The 14,203-nt window shown below is 36.6% G+C and overlaps 2 protein-coding genes across 15 annotated transcripts in view; one reads left to right on the top strand and one right to left on the bottom strand.

Moving 5' to 3' along the window:
- Nucleotides 1-233: 233 nt before the first annotated feature.
- On the bottom strand, nucleotides 234-9,873 carry NDUFB3 (NADH:ubiquinone oxidoreductase subunit B3). Of its 2 annotated transcripts, none has more exons than XM_014829241.3 (3): nucleotides 9,735-9,873; nucleotides 4,493-4,647; nucleotides 234-524 (listed from the first exon to the last, which is right to left on the bottom strand). In XM_014829241.3, exons 2-3 carry the CDS (start codon nucleotides 4,630-4,632, stop codon nucleotides 368-370), a joined length of 297 nt encoding a protein of 98 aa, XP_014684727.1. In that variant the 5' UTR covers nucleotides 4,633-4,647; nucleotides 9,735-9,873; the 3' UTR covers nucleotides 234-367. The 2 variants fall into 2 exon arrangements, with proteins under 2 accessions (XP_014684727.1, XP_014684728.1); XM_014829242.3 differs by having other exon boundaries at nucleotides 4,493-4,634; nucleotides 9,735-9,841.
- A 201-nt stretch (nucleotides 9,874-10,074) lies between these two features.
- Nucleotides 10,075-14,203, top strand: part of HYCC2 (hyccin PI4KA lipid kinase complex subunit 2) — an 86,236-nt gene continuing 82,107 nt past the window's right edge. For 4 of the 13 annotated variants that reach the window (XM_014829238.3, XM_070508386.1, XM_014829235.3 and 1 more), the window contains exons 1-2: nucleotides 10,075-10,191; nucleotides 10,964-10,997. The gene's annotated coding sequence lies outside the window, so the exon portion shown is untranslated. Of the gene's footprint in view, nucleotides 10,192-10,269; nucleotides 10,348-10,963; nucleotides 10,998-14,203 lie in introns of those variants that run through there. The other 9 variants (XM_070508383.1, XM_070508388.1, XM_014829237.3 and 6 more) reach the window with 5 other exon arrangements.

Here is a 14,203-nt window from a genome sequence, read left to right as displayed (position 1 = left end):
GTATTTAATACCACTGACTGTACACTTAAAAACAGTTAAGATGGTAAATTTTATCACAATTTTGGGGAAAAAAACCACACTATTAGAACATATCCGTTTGTTTAAATATATGCTGGCTGTCTGCTATATGCAGAATGCACTGCTGCTGGTGCTCAACCCCAGATGTATTCCAAACCAACTCTGATATGGTTTGAGACATGTTTTTTTTTAAAGAATGACAAAAACAGACTAGCACATGTTTTCTTACTTTAATAAATCTTACTAGTGTCCTTTAAGGGACAAATACACAGACAAGTAGGCTACAGTGAAGAAATCTTATTTTTATAAGAGAGTTAAGAAGCCACTAATATACTTCCAGGTATTATCTTCAGTGATGCTTCTTATCTTTATTCTGGGAGTCCAGGTAATATTCAGCTCCTACAGCTACCACAAATGCAGCAAATCCCCATTTGAATCCTTTCAATAATGCACCAACAAAGGAAACATTGTTTGCAAAGCCACCCATGTATCTCCAAGCTTCATTGCTGAGGAAAAAAAGGGAAAAATTATGATCACATGACTTATATACATTCATTGAGTAAAATATATTTAATATTCATCTTTCTAATAGACTTAGATGCAACCTTATATAAGATAATCTAAGTGGACCACAATGGAAATCTTTCTGTGGCATAAGATAATTAGGTCAATATGCCCACATTTCACATATAAAATACAAGAAAAAATACTTGATGATTTCACATCTCAGTCATAATACTCAGGATTTTATAGAAATCTCAAATACAAGACTCACTCTGGCCTATCTGTCACATACTAATCATTACAGCATCATGAAATGAGGAAGTTAGAGACTTGGGTATTAACCTTTGCTCTGCCACTTATATTAGATTCACAACCTTTCAGGCTGGGCCGGTTACTTAACCTGTCAGGGCTGCTTCCTCTATCTACTGAATGATGATTACTATCTATGTTAGAGAGTTATTACAAGGATTAAACAGGGTAATGTATGATACACTTTGGCCCAGAGAGTATGTAACACTTGATACTATTATTACTATTCAAGAGGCTTATGGCTTTTCCCTGTTCTAGCAGCCTAAACTTTAGAAGACTGATTTCCTGCTCTGGCAATCTTTCTTCTGAACATCCTGAACAGAAGTCCGAGAACTCTAGTGAAGAAAGGCTTCTCTCACAGGAAAGGATAAGTGAGCGGAAAAAATCACGTTACAAAACAAAAACCGCTTAACTCTAAAAATCCAATTAACTAGAAAATATGAGAGCTAATCAAATCTAATTTAGAAATCAAAACCAGACAAAGACTTTAGAAGAAAACTAGAGTAATAGCCCTCATGAACATAGATGCAAATACTCTTTTTTTTTTTAAAGATTTTATTTTTTTCCTTTTTTTCCCCAAAGCCCCCCAGTATATAGTTGTATATTCTTTGTTGTGGGTCCTTCTAGTTGTGGCACGTGGGACGCTGCCTCAGCGTGGTTTGATGAGCAGTGCCATGTCCGCGCCCAGGATTCGAACCAACGAAACACTGGGCCGCCTGCAGTGGAGCGCACGAACTTAACCACTCGGCCACGGGGCCAGCCCCTAGATGCAAATATTCTTAACAAAATTTTTAGAAAATTGAACCCAGCAATATATGAAAAGGATAATATATCATGAAAAAGGGTTTACCTCAGGAATGTAAGATTAGTTTAACATTTGAAAATCAATAAAAGTAATTTGCCACATTAACACAATTAAAAAAAAACTATCTGAACATCTCAGATGCAGAAACAGCATTTAACAAAATTCAATATCCATTAATAACAATACCAAAAATAGTAACTCATAGTAACCTAGGAATAGAAGAGAAACTCAACTTGACGAAGGGCCATCTATGACCACCCTACAATTAACATTATACTTAGTGGCAAAAGACTGAATGCTTTCTCTCAATTAGGGACAAAGCAAGAATATCCACTTACACCACTTTTATTCAACATTATACCAGCAGTGTTAGCCAGTGAAATAATACAAGAAAAAAAAAGAAAAAGTTTATAGATTGAAAAGGAAGAAGTAACTGTCTTTGTAGACAAAATGATCATCTATGAAGTAAATTCTAAGAAATCTGTTAAAAAAAAACCTGCTAGAACTAAAAAGTGAATTTAGCAAGAAAACAGGACACAAATTCAATATACAAAAATCAATTGTATTTTTATATATTAGTAAGAAACAACTGAAAATTAAACTTTAAAAATACTATTTACAATAGCATAAAAAATATGGAGTAATTCAGAATAAATTTAACAAAGTATGTACAAGACCTCTACGTAAAGCAATGAAACACTGCTGAGAAAATTAAAGAGGATCTAAATTACCCATCGACCGGAAGACTCAACACTGTTAAAACATCAATTATCCTCAACTGAGCTACAGATTTGAGGCAATCCCAACTAAAATCCAACCAGGTTTCTTGTAGAAACTGAAAAGCTCATTCTAAAATTTAAACATCAATGCAAATAACCTAGAATAACTAAAACAGTTTAAAAAAAAATTAGATATCTTGGGGCTGGCCCCGTGGCCGAGTGGTTAAGTTCACGCGCTCCGCTGCAGGCGGCCCAGTGTTTCGTTGGTTCGAATCCTGGGCACGGACATGGCACTGCTCATCAAACCATGCTGAGGCAGCGTCCCACATGCCACAACTAGAAGGACCCACAACGAAGACTACACAACTATGTACTGGGGGGCTTTGGGGAGAAAAAGGAAAAAATAAAATCTTAAAAAAAAAAAGTTGGATATCTTATACTACCTGATTTGAAGACAATGTAGTATTGGCATAAGCATAGACATACTGATCAGGGTAACAGAATAGAATTCAGAAATAGACCACACAAATATCGTCAATTGATTTTTGACAAAGGTATCAAGGTAAATCAATGGAGGACAGATAGTCTCTTAATATAATAAATGGTACTGGAACAACTGGATGTCCATATGCAAAAACAGTAACCTTTATCCTTACTGCACATGACATAAAAATTACCTCAGAATGGATCATATGCCTAAATGTAAGAAAGAACACTATAAAAGCTTCCAGAGGGGCCGGCCCCGTGGCCGAGTGGTTAAGTTCGCTCGCTCTGCTGCAGCAGCCCAGGGTTCGGATCCTGGGAGCAGACATGGCACCACTCGTCAGGCCACATTGAGGCGGCATCTCATATGCCACAACTAGAAGGATCTGTAACTAAGATATACAACTATGTGCCAGGGGGATTTGGGGAGATAAAGCAGGAAAAAAAAAAAAAAGCTTCTAGAAGAAAGCATAAGTAAAAATCTTAGGATACGATAAGCACAAACCACAAAAGAAAAAAAATGCTAAATTAGGATTTAATCAAATTTTAAAACTCTTTGAAAGACATTATTAAGAAAATGAAAAGGTAAGCCACACTTTGGGAAAAGACATTTGCAGAACTCATATATGATAAAGGACTTCTATTAAAAATATATAGACAACACTTACAATTCAATAAAAGATGACAAATACCCTGATAAATAAAATAGGCAAAAGATCTGAATAGACACTGCACTGAAGAAAATCTATAACTGACAAATAAGCACACAGAAAAATTCTAATGATCATCAGTCCTCGTGGAAATGGAAATTAAAACCACAAAGACATATTACTATCAGATTCACTAGAATGGCTAAAATTAAAAGATTGATTATACCAAGTGTTAACAAGGAATCGAGCAACTGAAATTTGCATACATTGCTGGTGGGAATGCAAAATGGTACAGCCACTTTGGAAAACAGTTTGGCAGTTTTTGGTAAAAATAATCATACACATCATATAATCCAGAAATCCCACTCTTCGGTATTCACCCAAGAAAAATGAAAACATATGCTCACACAGACTTGTACTTGAATGGTTATAGCAACGTTACTTATAATAGCCAAAACCTAAAAACAACCCAAATGGCCACCAACTGGTGACCAGTAAACAAAATGAGATATATGCATATAATGGAGTATTACTCAGCAACAAAAAAGGGAGAAACTGTGAAATAAGTTAACAATGTGCATAAGTTTCAAAAGCTTTAGGCTAAGTGAAAATGGCCAGAACAAAAGGTTACATACTGTACTAATTCCAATTGTATAAAATGTGAGAAAAGGCAAAAATAGAGACAGAAAGCACACCCATGGGAGCTGGGAGTAGCATAACACTGAGTGCAAAGGGGCGTGAGGGAACTTTTTAGGATGATACAAATATTCTGTATTATGACTTTGATGGTGGTCCCATAATTGCATACATTTGTTAAAACTCATGGAATTATCTACTTAATATGGGTGAATTTTACTGTATGTAAATGATACTTCAGTAAAGATGATTTAAAAACTTTAATGTAAAAAGCCATTTTCAATTTTTTAACAGAGGATACACTGAAAAGGAACATAGATACTTATGCTCTAGGAAAAATTCTATCTAAATTATTTAATTATTCTTACCGGCCCCATGGATCCCTTAACCCTCGTGCAGCGAGCTTCTCCTGGACAGTTTCTAATGGCGTCCCTTCTATCTTCCATTGTTTATAATCTGGAAGTTCCATTTTACTATGACCATGTTCATGTCCATGTCCATGGGCCATGTCTATAAGAAAAGACTAACATAAAGGAAAAATATGCAGATGGTAGATATCAAAATCCAAGTTTACTATCTATGTTTTAAGACACAACATTTAAAGTTCATGTTTTAAAAAGAGAGCGAATATGAATACTTGAAAATTCTGAGTTAAGAGATTTAATAAAATAGTGTCTTCTTGCATAACTAGTATATGTTCACAGTTAGGAAATACACATCTACAAAACATAAAAAGAAAAATAATCAGTAACCCTACCACTATGAGACAGCCATTTACTGCTTGATTCCTTTCTTCATTATCATAATAGCAAACGTTGATTGTGCCCCATGTGCCAGGCGCACTATGATAAAGCACTTTATGTGTATTAACTCCATTACTCCTCAAACAACTGTTTGAACTTAAATTACAATTATTATCCCCACTTTACAGATGGAAACAATGAGGCTCCAAGCAGGTAGGTAACTTTCTGAAGCTAACAAAAATAATAAATGGTACAGTTGGTTTTGAACCTTGCAGAATGGTTGTAGAGCCCTCGTTCCTAACTTCTAAGCAATAGTTTCCTTCTTTTTAGTCCTCTCATAAGGCATAAATATGCATAACAAAAATGTTGTACGAACTGTTTTGTTACCTGCTTTTTCCAGATGATTCTTTTAAAATGCAGTATTATTGTGTTTAAACACATCTGATCACATGAACTTTTTTGGTAAAGAGCCAGATAGTAAACATTTTAGGTTTTGTGGGCCAAGAGGTAAAATCAAGGATATTATGTAGGTACTTATGTAACAAGAGAGAAAACAAATTTCCACAAATATTTTCTTGATAAAATCCAAAATATAATAATAACCGAATACAATTTTTTGTAATACAGGTCTACTGCTGAAAAAAAATGGAAGTCCCTTTTTTGGGAATAACATTTTGCTTAACTGAGGCTCAAAGTTTAGTGTTCCTTAATATCAAATTGATTGCAAACATTCACCTGTAAAAACCATTCTTAGCTCATGAGCCATACAAAAACTGGCAATGGGCTGGATTTGGTTAGCAGGCTGTAGTTTGCTTACTTCTGAACTAGCTCACCAGAGACCTTAGGAACCCTTTTTAATCGATGTTTGCTTCCTTAAATAAAATATGCCCTCAATGGGTACATAAAGATAGCAGTTTTACTAGTGTTATTTTTATAGATAATGTAAAATAAGCTTGAGCTCAGTCCCCAGTTAAATTGCTATGAATTTTGCATTAAGGGGGTATCAATTAACAATCCTATACTGTAATTTGTATAAGGTTAGCAGTAGCAATTCTATAATCACTGCTCTCCAGAAATAAAACCATACCAAATAATTATTATTATGTCTGCATTTATAAATATGAACAGATCCAATAATAAGATAGGATTTTTATACTACATTTTAGAAGACAGTGATAATTTTTAGAAAGTGTCTAAAAATTTTTTTAAACAAAAATTTTTGTTTTGGTATAAAATTTTTGGTATAAAATTTTGTTTTGGTATAGACACATTGTGTGAAATGTTCATTTCATTAAACAATAGTTCCCAAAATATGGGGGAAAAATTGTACAGAGTAATTCTGATAAATTAACCAACACTTAATATTTATACTTATAGACATGTTAAGATATCACAAAACATTATGTTGATGATTTTCACATTTAAAAGAGAATGAAAACCAATACCCACCAAACGCAAGTTAAAACTACAACATTCACAACTTTGAAGGAAACATTTAATCCATTATTTCATTATTATTTGGTGGATTCAATAATATAAAGGAAATAAATTATGGCTCCAGATATCAGTCTGAGTTTTGAGACAATACATTATTAAAACAGACTTTTAGAATGTTTAATTAGAATGATAATGTCTTGTTTTCTTCAAACTATGTTTTCCAAAAAAGTTTTTAAATGTTTCATTCCAAAAATGTTTAAAGATTGTACGACAAACTCTTGTTTTGACAAATGTCAGTTCCAGAATATTAAACCTGAGTATCAATAAACTTGGAAGAGAATACAAAACAGAGGTCAACATTTTCTGATAAAAGTTTGATTTGGAAAATAAAAACTAAAGTACTACCATGGTATGAAGGCTATCTCAAAGTTACAATATTACTATGCTCCAAACATTAAGTAATTTGGAAGACAAATCTCTAAAAGAAAACATCAAAGTATAGACTCATTTCTCTTAAACAAATTTCCTTTAATAAATTCAATGTGTTTTCTCTTGTACTTAATTAAAATATTTCACAAAGGGTCACTTTATAGGCATTTACTAAATATAATATCCCAATGACTTTCCAAAAAAGAACAAAAAGTTGAACTACACTACTTCTAGGGAAACTTTCATTTTTTTAAAAAAATTATTCCTACTGCAGAATAAGCATAAATCAAACAATGATATCCCGATTACTTGAAGGAAGAGTTTGGAACTCTACTTAAGTCCAGACTTTGGTGCCATATGGATCTGGCATCAAACCCCGAATGCACCATAACAGCTGTAAAATCCTGGGCAAATCATTTAATCTCTGTGAACTTCAGCTTCTTCATATGATACGAGGTTAAAATCTACCTTGCAAGATTTTGAGAACTGGGGAAAACACACTGTGATGTACCTTCCACTTTTATACCCAGGTGGTGAGAATGTGACTAGGCACGACCATTCTGAAAAACTGACACGACCTAGAAAAGTTGAACACTGGAATACCTTAGGGCCTAGCAATTCCAGACCTAGGTATATATACTCTACATCTGCACTGTCCGATACAATAGCCACCAGCACCTGAAATGTGGCTTATGCAACTGAGGAACTGAGGATTTTTATTTAATTTTAATTAATCTAAATTTCAAAGCAGATTCTCAAATGAGTTACTGGAAAATTTTACAGTGTTTTTGAAACAATTTGGGCACATAAATCTACTTTTTCAACTGCAAATTTTATGAAATATAAACACAGATCAAGTGTTTATATTTATGAAAACTTAGATACAAACATACTCTGTAAAAGTAAAATACATCAATTTTGAAGACAGTATGAAGAAAATGTAAAGTATTTCATTAATAACTTTTAATACTGATTACATCTTGAAATGATATTTTGAGTACACTAACTTAGATGAAATATATTATTAATTTCATATTTCTTTTTAACCTTTTTAATATGGTACTAGAGAAGTTTAAATTACACATGGGGCTTGCATTATACTTCCATTGGACAGCACTGCTCTAGAGAAACTCTTGCATGTGTATAATCAGATATATTTCACAAGAATCTTTTTAGCCACATTGTTTATGCCAGCCCCAAACTGTAAACAATCCAAATGTTCAACACAGAATCGATTAATCATGGGAGTCACACTACGGAATATCACACAATGAAAAACTACATGCAAAAGTATGAATGAACCTCACAAATAAAATAACGAGCAAGGGGTGAGTCAGAAAAAAACACACACTTTGATCCCATTTACATAAATTGAAAAACCTAACAAGTCTGGGGCCGGCTCGGTGATGCACCGGTTAAGTTCGCACGTTCCACTTCGGCGGCCCAGGGTTTGCCGGTTCGAATCCGGGTGCGGTCATGGCCTGGCTTGCCATGTTGTGGTAGGCATCCCACGTATAAAGTAGAGGAAGATGGGCACAGATGTTAGTTCAGAGCCAGTCTTCCTCAGCAAAAAGAGGAGGATTGGCAGCAGTTAGCTCAGGGCCATTCTTCCTCAAAGTCAAAAACCAAAAACTAACAAGTCATTTATTAGGAATGCACCACTGAAGGAAAAATTCATGTGAAACAAGTGAACGCTTATCAAAAGTCATGATAGTGGCTACCTCTTGGAGGAGATGGAATCACAGAAACTCACACAGGAAGCCTCTAAGGCAGTGTTTTTCAATCTATTTTTAATTATTGTACCCCAAAGGAGCTTTTTTAGACCTTTTTTCCCCCCCAATCCTGTTCTCACCCTCACCCCCCACCATGAAATTTTAATAGCACAGATATAGGTGTATCTGTTTATGTACTACAGAGCTTTGTAGGGCACAGACCATTGCATTATCTAGGATGTTTTTTCGCCCTCACCAAGAACCAATTTTCACTGCCTTGAAAGGTGATCACCTCTGTTGAGAATACACGTTCTATTATTGACAATGCTTTATTCCCTAACCTGAGGGGTGGTTTCACAAGTGTTTGCTTAATTATAATTCTTTAAAATGTACTTACGTTTTATACACCTTTCTGTTATGTATACTTCACGATAAAAACTAAAATTAGATAAAATGACAAATCGTGCCAAGGACTCAGCAACGGGAGATTATTTCAGTGTCTCAGCTGTTCACAGAACAGCAAGGAAATTAGTTCAACGAAGAAAGAACACGTAACCACGAAATTTCAAAAGCTACCTCCCCATGTTACAGTGAACCTCTAAGTTTCACTAAAGGGGGCTAGCTCTAGTGCAGAAGTGCTGGCATATTTTCTCTAAGAAGGAAATAAAAAGGGTACCGCCACTTACACTAGATGTAATTTTACGGTTTACCGAAAACTTTGACGTATATATCTCAACCTCCTCTAATTTTTACAATTGTGAATAAGAACATTAGAAACTAAAAGACAAATGAACTGTTATCACTTAGTGTCCTTTCCAGTCCCTGCACCTACGTATATGCAATTTAAAAATAGTAACCGCTCTAAAAATGGATGTGATTTTGCATCCTGCTTTTTTCACTTTAACACTGTCATTAACATTCATACCAGAAAAATCTTACTTAAAACTATACATGCTTGTGAGACAGACATTACAATTGTTCCTATTTTACAACTTCCGATTTGAGGGCTGTTCTGCCTTCATTCGCTCCAAAGGTAAACCAAAACACGGGGCAGAGGGTGTTGCGGGTGGCGGAGGAGGAAAAAAGCATCTGGCCTTCACCGCCACCGGGATTCTCACTGCATCCTTCTACAACCACCCCTCTCTGCCCCAGGACTTCAGAGTTCTCTCCCGCTAGTTCTTCGAGCTCCTTCCTTCATCCTTCTCCATTTAGTCTCTCCCTTTCTACAACCCCCCAGAACAGAGTCTAATTCTTATTCCCCAAGGTCTCCCATCAGTTTTCTGATTTACCTGACAGCAATCTGACCTCTCAGGACACTCAACATTCAACCCCGCAGCCGGAGCCAACCGGAAACGGAAGCTGTCATCTCGAGTTCCTTACGGAGGAAAGCAGAGAAGCCATTTAACGTTCCGGGACTGGGTCACAGATTCCTGGACCACGTGGAGATGACACGAAGGAGGCGGGAAGTCGGCATTTTTTCCGCACATTTGTGCATCCGTAGTCTGACTGAGGGAAGAGAAGTTGTGGCGGACAGAAGGACGGGGAAGCGGCGATGTGATCCTTGCTCGGACACCGGAATCTTTAGGCCCTGCACAGCGGGGCGGGTCGCCGACGCGCTGCAGCCAATAGGCGAGGCTGTTGTTGGAGCGTGGACTCACCCAATGGAAGGGCGGGTTGTTGCGCTGCAGTTGGCAGGCTGCTGCGGGAGGTGGTGGCGGTAAGAAGCCGGAGGCAGCGGGGTGACAGGTAGGCGGCGGTGCTGTCTTGGGGGGACGCGGAGTGCTAGGTCAGGAGGGACTGTCTTCTTTCCCGGCTGCAGGAGCTCTAGACGGGCTCTGACGAGGGTGGGCTGCGAAGGCGGTAGCCGGGGTGTCTGTGGTTCCGGAACCTCTCGTCGATCAGGTAGCAGCTTGCGAGGGTCGTGATGAGGAGGCAGCTGGGGCGGGTGGAGGCTGAGCCCTGGGGGCCTGGGGGCTGCGGTGGCGCCGGCGGAGAGAGGAGAGACCGGCGAGCAAGACGACCCCGTGAGGGCTGGAGGAATTCCTTGGACGGAGCCCCGAGAGAGAAAAGGACGCGCGGCATTGCAGGCACCTGAGAGAAATGCTGGGGCTTGCTCCTTAGGGCCTTTTCTTGGGGCGAGAAGGGGCAGCGGAGAGGAAAGATATCTACGGGCGGTAGGATCCTTGAAAGTCTCTATAGCTAGCCATTATGTAATCCTCTGCTGTTATTTACCCAAACAACTGGGTTGTCCCCCCTGGAAGAGGAGGTCTTGCAACCAATGGATGTGTCAGAATAGTTTCTTCGTTGTTTTGAGTGGTTTCCAGCCCGGCAGGCTCCGTAGGCGAAGGAGCGTGAAGGGTAGAGTAGTCACGAAGAGCTCATCCCAAATATGGACTTGGGTTGAGAGAGATGTTCGTTGGAGATGAGCGTGGCCGGGTTCACGTTTGTAGTTCATGAATTTATTTGTTTTGAGGGTCAAGGCTGATTACAAATACGTTTTTTTTCTTTTGATCTTCAGGAAAATGGAGAGCCTCAGAAATGTATAGTAGGAGGTAAGTGCAAGTTGGAAAATGACTAGAAAATTAGTTGATCCCCCCCTCCCCTCAGCTATTGTGGATGTTAGAAACTGTGGAAATAACGTGGTGGTCTGAATTGGGGGGAAAAAAGTAATCTTTTAAGTAATTTGCTCTGTAAGTCTGAGACAGTAGTTATGAGTTATTTCTTAGGTTTAAAAAGTATGCTCTTTGAATCTCTCCGACTGAGGTAAAATGTATTTACAGACATAACTAATTGTAAATCAACATTTTTTTTCTGAATTTTTATAATTCATTGTTTGCACAGTGAAATGTAGAATTAAAATAGGAATTCTGTTCAGTATGTGTTATGGAAGGACAAACTACAGTAAAAACTTGATGTTATAGCTCACTAGAAAACAGTTAAAAGAAGCGTTATAAATTGCTGAAACGTAAGCTGATTGAAATGTTGTCTTTAGCTTAGAAGATAAGGACTAATGTAGTATTAGCAAGTGTATGATTTTCCTGAGCTTATTTTAATACTGCATGTCAGAAAAACTTTCTAAGATGTGATTTTTTTTCTATTAATGATCGTTTATATTAGTATATCCCAGAACCTAAATCACAAATTCTTTTTTTTCTCTAAATATTATTTGGTAAAGAGAGGTGGATCATTACTGTTTGTTGGTTCTGAAATGTTTAGAGTACTGAGACAGTAACGCTGCAGATAAAAATTTTGGTACTTGGTGTTGTTTTCTTTCTATCTTTGTGCAAGAATGATACTATCTCAGTCACAAAGAATACTTCTGCTTCTATTTTATGTGCAGTTCTATAGTGTGAGTACCTGTGAACAAATCTCTGCTTTTATGCAGGGTGGTGTGTGTGTATGTCTGTCTTTCTGTCTGTCTGCCTGTTTCTATGTGTGTCTTTATGTGTTTCTTCTTATTATGTAACCAGCCTGCCAGAGCTGTCTTAGAGAACTAATGGCTGATATTGAATGGCCAGTAGGTGTCATTGTAGAATGCAATGAAGTCAAACATTGAGTAGGAAATTACCGAGTGATTTAAGAAACAGTAGTTCAAATTAGAATATAGTCGTAATTGGCTGATTATTTATACATCATTAGAAACCCTCTTGTCTGATACGTTTAGGTATTGGAGCTATTTATAAGGAATTTGAAACAATGACTGTAAAGAAGTATAATTGTTTGCTCTAAAATGGACTTTTTAAGCTTGTTTTTTAAGATTCTTAAGCTATCTTGACATGCAATATGGGTTTAGGTTGGTTTCATTATTTTTAATACACAGTTTTGGCATCTTATAGTAGTTTATTAAGTTCTAGAATCATTAAGGTTTTCAGCTTGGCTGAGCTTTATAATAGAAAAAACAATGCTACATAATGAAAAACTAAAATGATAAAATATGGGCAGAAGGTCTCCAAACAAGTTATCAGGTGCACAAAATAATACTTTGTTATTGTTCTTTTAATGCAAGAACAGAGGAATTTTTGTCTTTCTTTTTCTGTGGCTTCTTAGTTTTTTTCATGTCCAAAATAGCTTCTTTTTACATTTTTATCTGAGACTACGTGCTTTTCTCAGGATGATGAACTGAACATTTTTCATTGTCTGAGATGTAGTTTAATGGATTCTGGAGGGAGCTGGCACAGAAAGCTCTGAAGGTGGCTCACAGCCACTTACCCGCAGAGCCTTCTCCGAGCTCTTGTCACTCTGTCGCTCTGTTCCTTTTGCCTGCTATTGATACACTGTTAAAAAATAGAGTTGGACCTAATTCAGAAATTCTCCATGAAAGTGGAGAGTTACATATATATCAGAATAATCTAGGAGTTTTTTAAAAACGGAGGCACATACATATCCATTAGATCATCTCCACTTCCCTTCAGAATCTTTGTAGTAGGGGGATATGAAGGGAAGTAGATAGATTTTGAAGGAAAAAAAAATCCCCTAGATGATATAGTTCACCACTGGCTTCCACCTTAGAATCATTGATCTAATGAAAGGCTCTCATATTTGTGATATGAACCAGTAACAGTAGTTTTAGCCTGAGGGAAGGGGCTGCCAACTCCACCAATATTTTTATAGCTCAATAAATTTTCATCATTTAATGTCATAGCTGGGATAGATTTTTCTAGCCAGCAGCTGAAGTTGCCAGAAATAAAAATTGTGCTGAATGTTTTGATTTGGATTAGTTTTTTTCTTGGCACTTAACTGCTTTCCATAAACCAGGCTAATTTCTTTCATGATTCAGACCTGCTTTGCACACATATTTACTCATATCTTGTTCTCTTAATGTCTCTGAAAGCTATCTAGTTCTAGAATTGGAAAATAAGAATTGAAGGTTTTCTTGATAAGAGGTCTTTTTGTGATACTGCTATGATTCGATGAAGATGTACATTTGTCTGTGTAAACATTCACTCAGTAATACATATTAAAACTTGGAATTGTGATTGTGTTGACTTTGACATGGGTCCTATTTAGAAATGCATGGTTCATCTTTATGAAGTGTAAACTTTCTGTTTGGTTATCTGTCTGCTATGGAGACAAGTACCAGAAAAAGTAAAGGACTAGACTTTAATTTTGGAGAAAGGAGTAAAATCTCAATTATGTAATATATTAAGAGGTGTGACTTTGATTATTTATAAAAGTATAGTTATTTCTAGGTTTGAAATATAACTGCTAAAAGGTAGTCATATGGTAAGTGGCACCTTTGTTGAGTGGCAAAGCATGGGTTACAAAATAGTTAATTTTGTTTTATTGTAAAACACTGAACTCCAGAAAATGTTAGAATCAAATTTATCTATCACCTTTGTCATTATGGATCCTTGACTTTTTTTAAATTGAGGTATAATTGACATAATCCTTGACTCTTGATAGTGCTTGATTCTTAATTAATGTAGACTTCTGTTAGCTACTAAGATTTGTCAGTTTATCTCTTTGAATTCATTTTCCTGTATATTTTTTGAAAAATGGTTGGAGGGAGTTGGGTGCTGAATGAGAAGTGAAACTTATGCTTTTTACATATGCTTTTGTATTGAGGCTTACATTTTTTTCTCTTTGTCTAGACTTTATTTTTTAGAGCAGTTCTAGATTCACAGCAAAATTGAGTGGAAGATACAGAGATTTATCATCTATCCCCCCCATGCATAGCCTCCCCCATATCAATATTTCCCACAGAGTCGTGTATTTGTTACTTTTGATGAACTTACGTTGACACATCTTTATCACCCAA

This window comes from Equus asinus, chromosome 4 (genome assembly GCF_041296235.1).
Source record: "Equus asinus isolate D_3611 breed Donkey chromosome 4, EquAss-T2T_v2, whole genome shotgun sequence".
NCBI classification, from domain to species: Eukaryota; Metazoa; Chordata; class Mammalia; order Perissodactyla; family Equidae; genus Equus; species Equus asinus.
The sequence above is the reverse complement of the archived record's forward strand: the minus strand, read 5'-3'. Positions and strand labels throughout refer to the sequence as shown.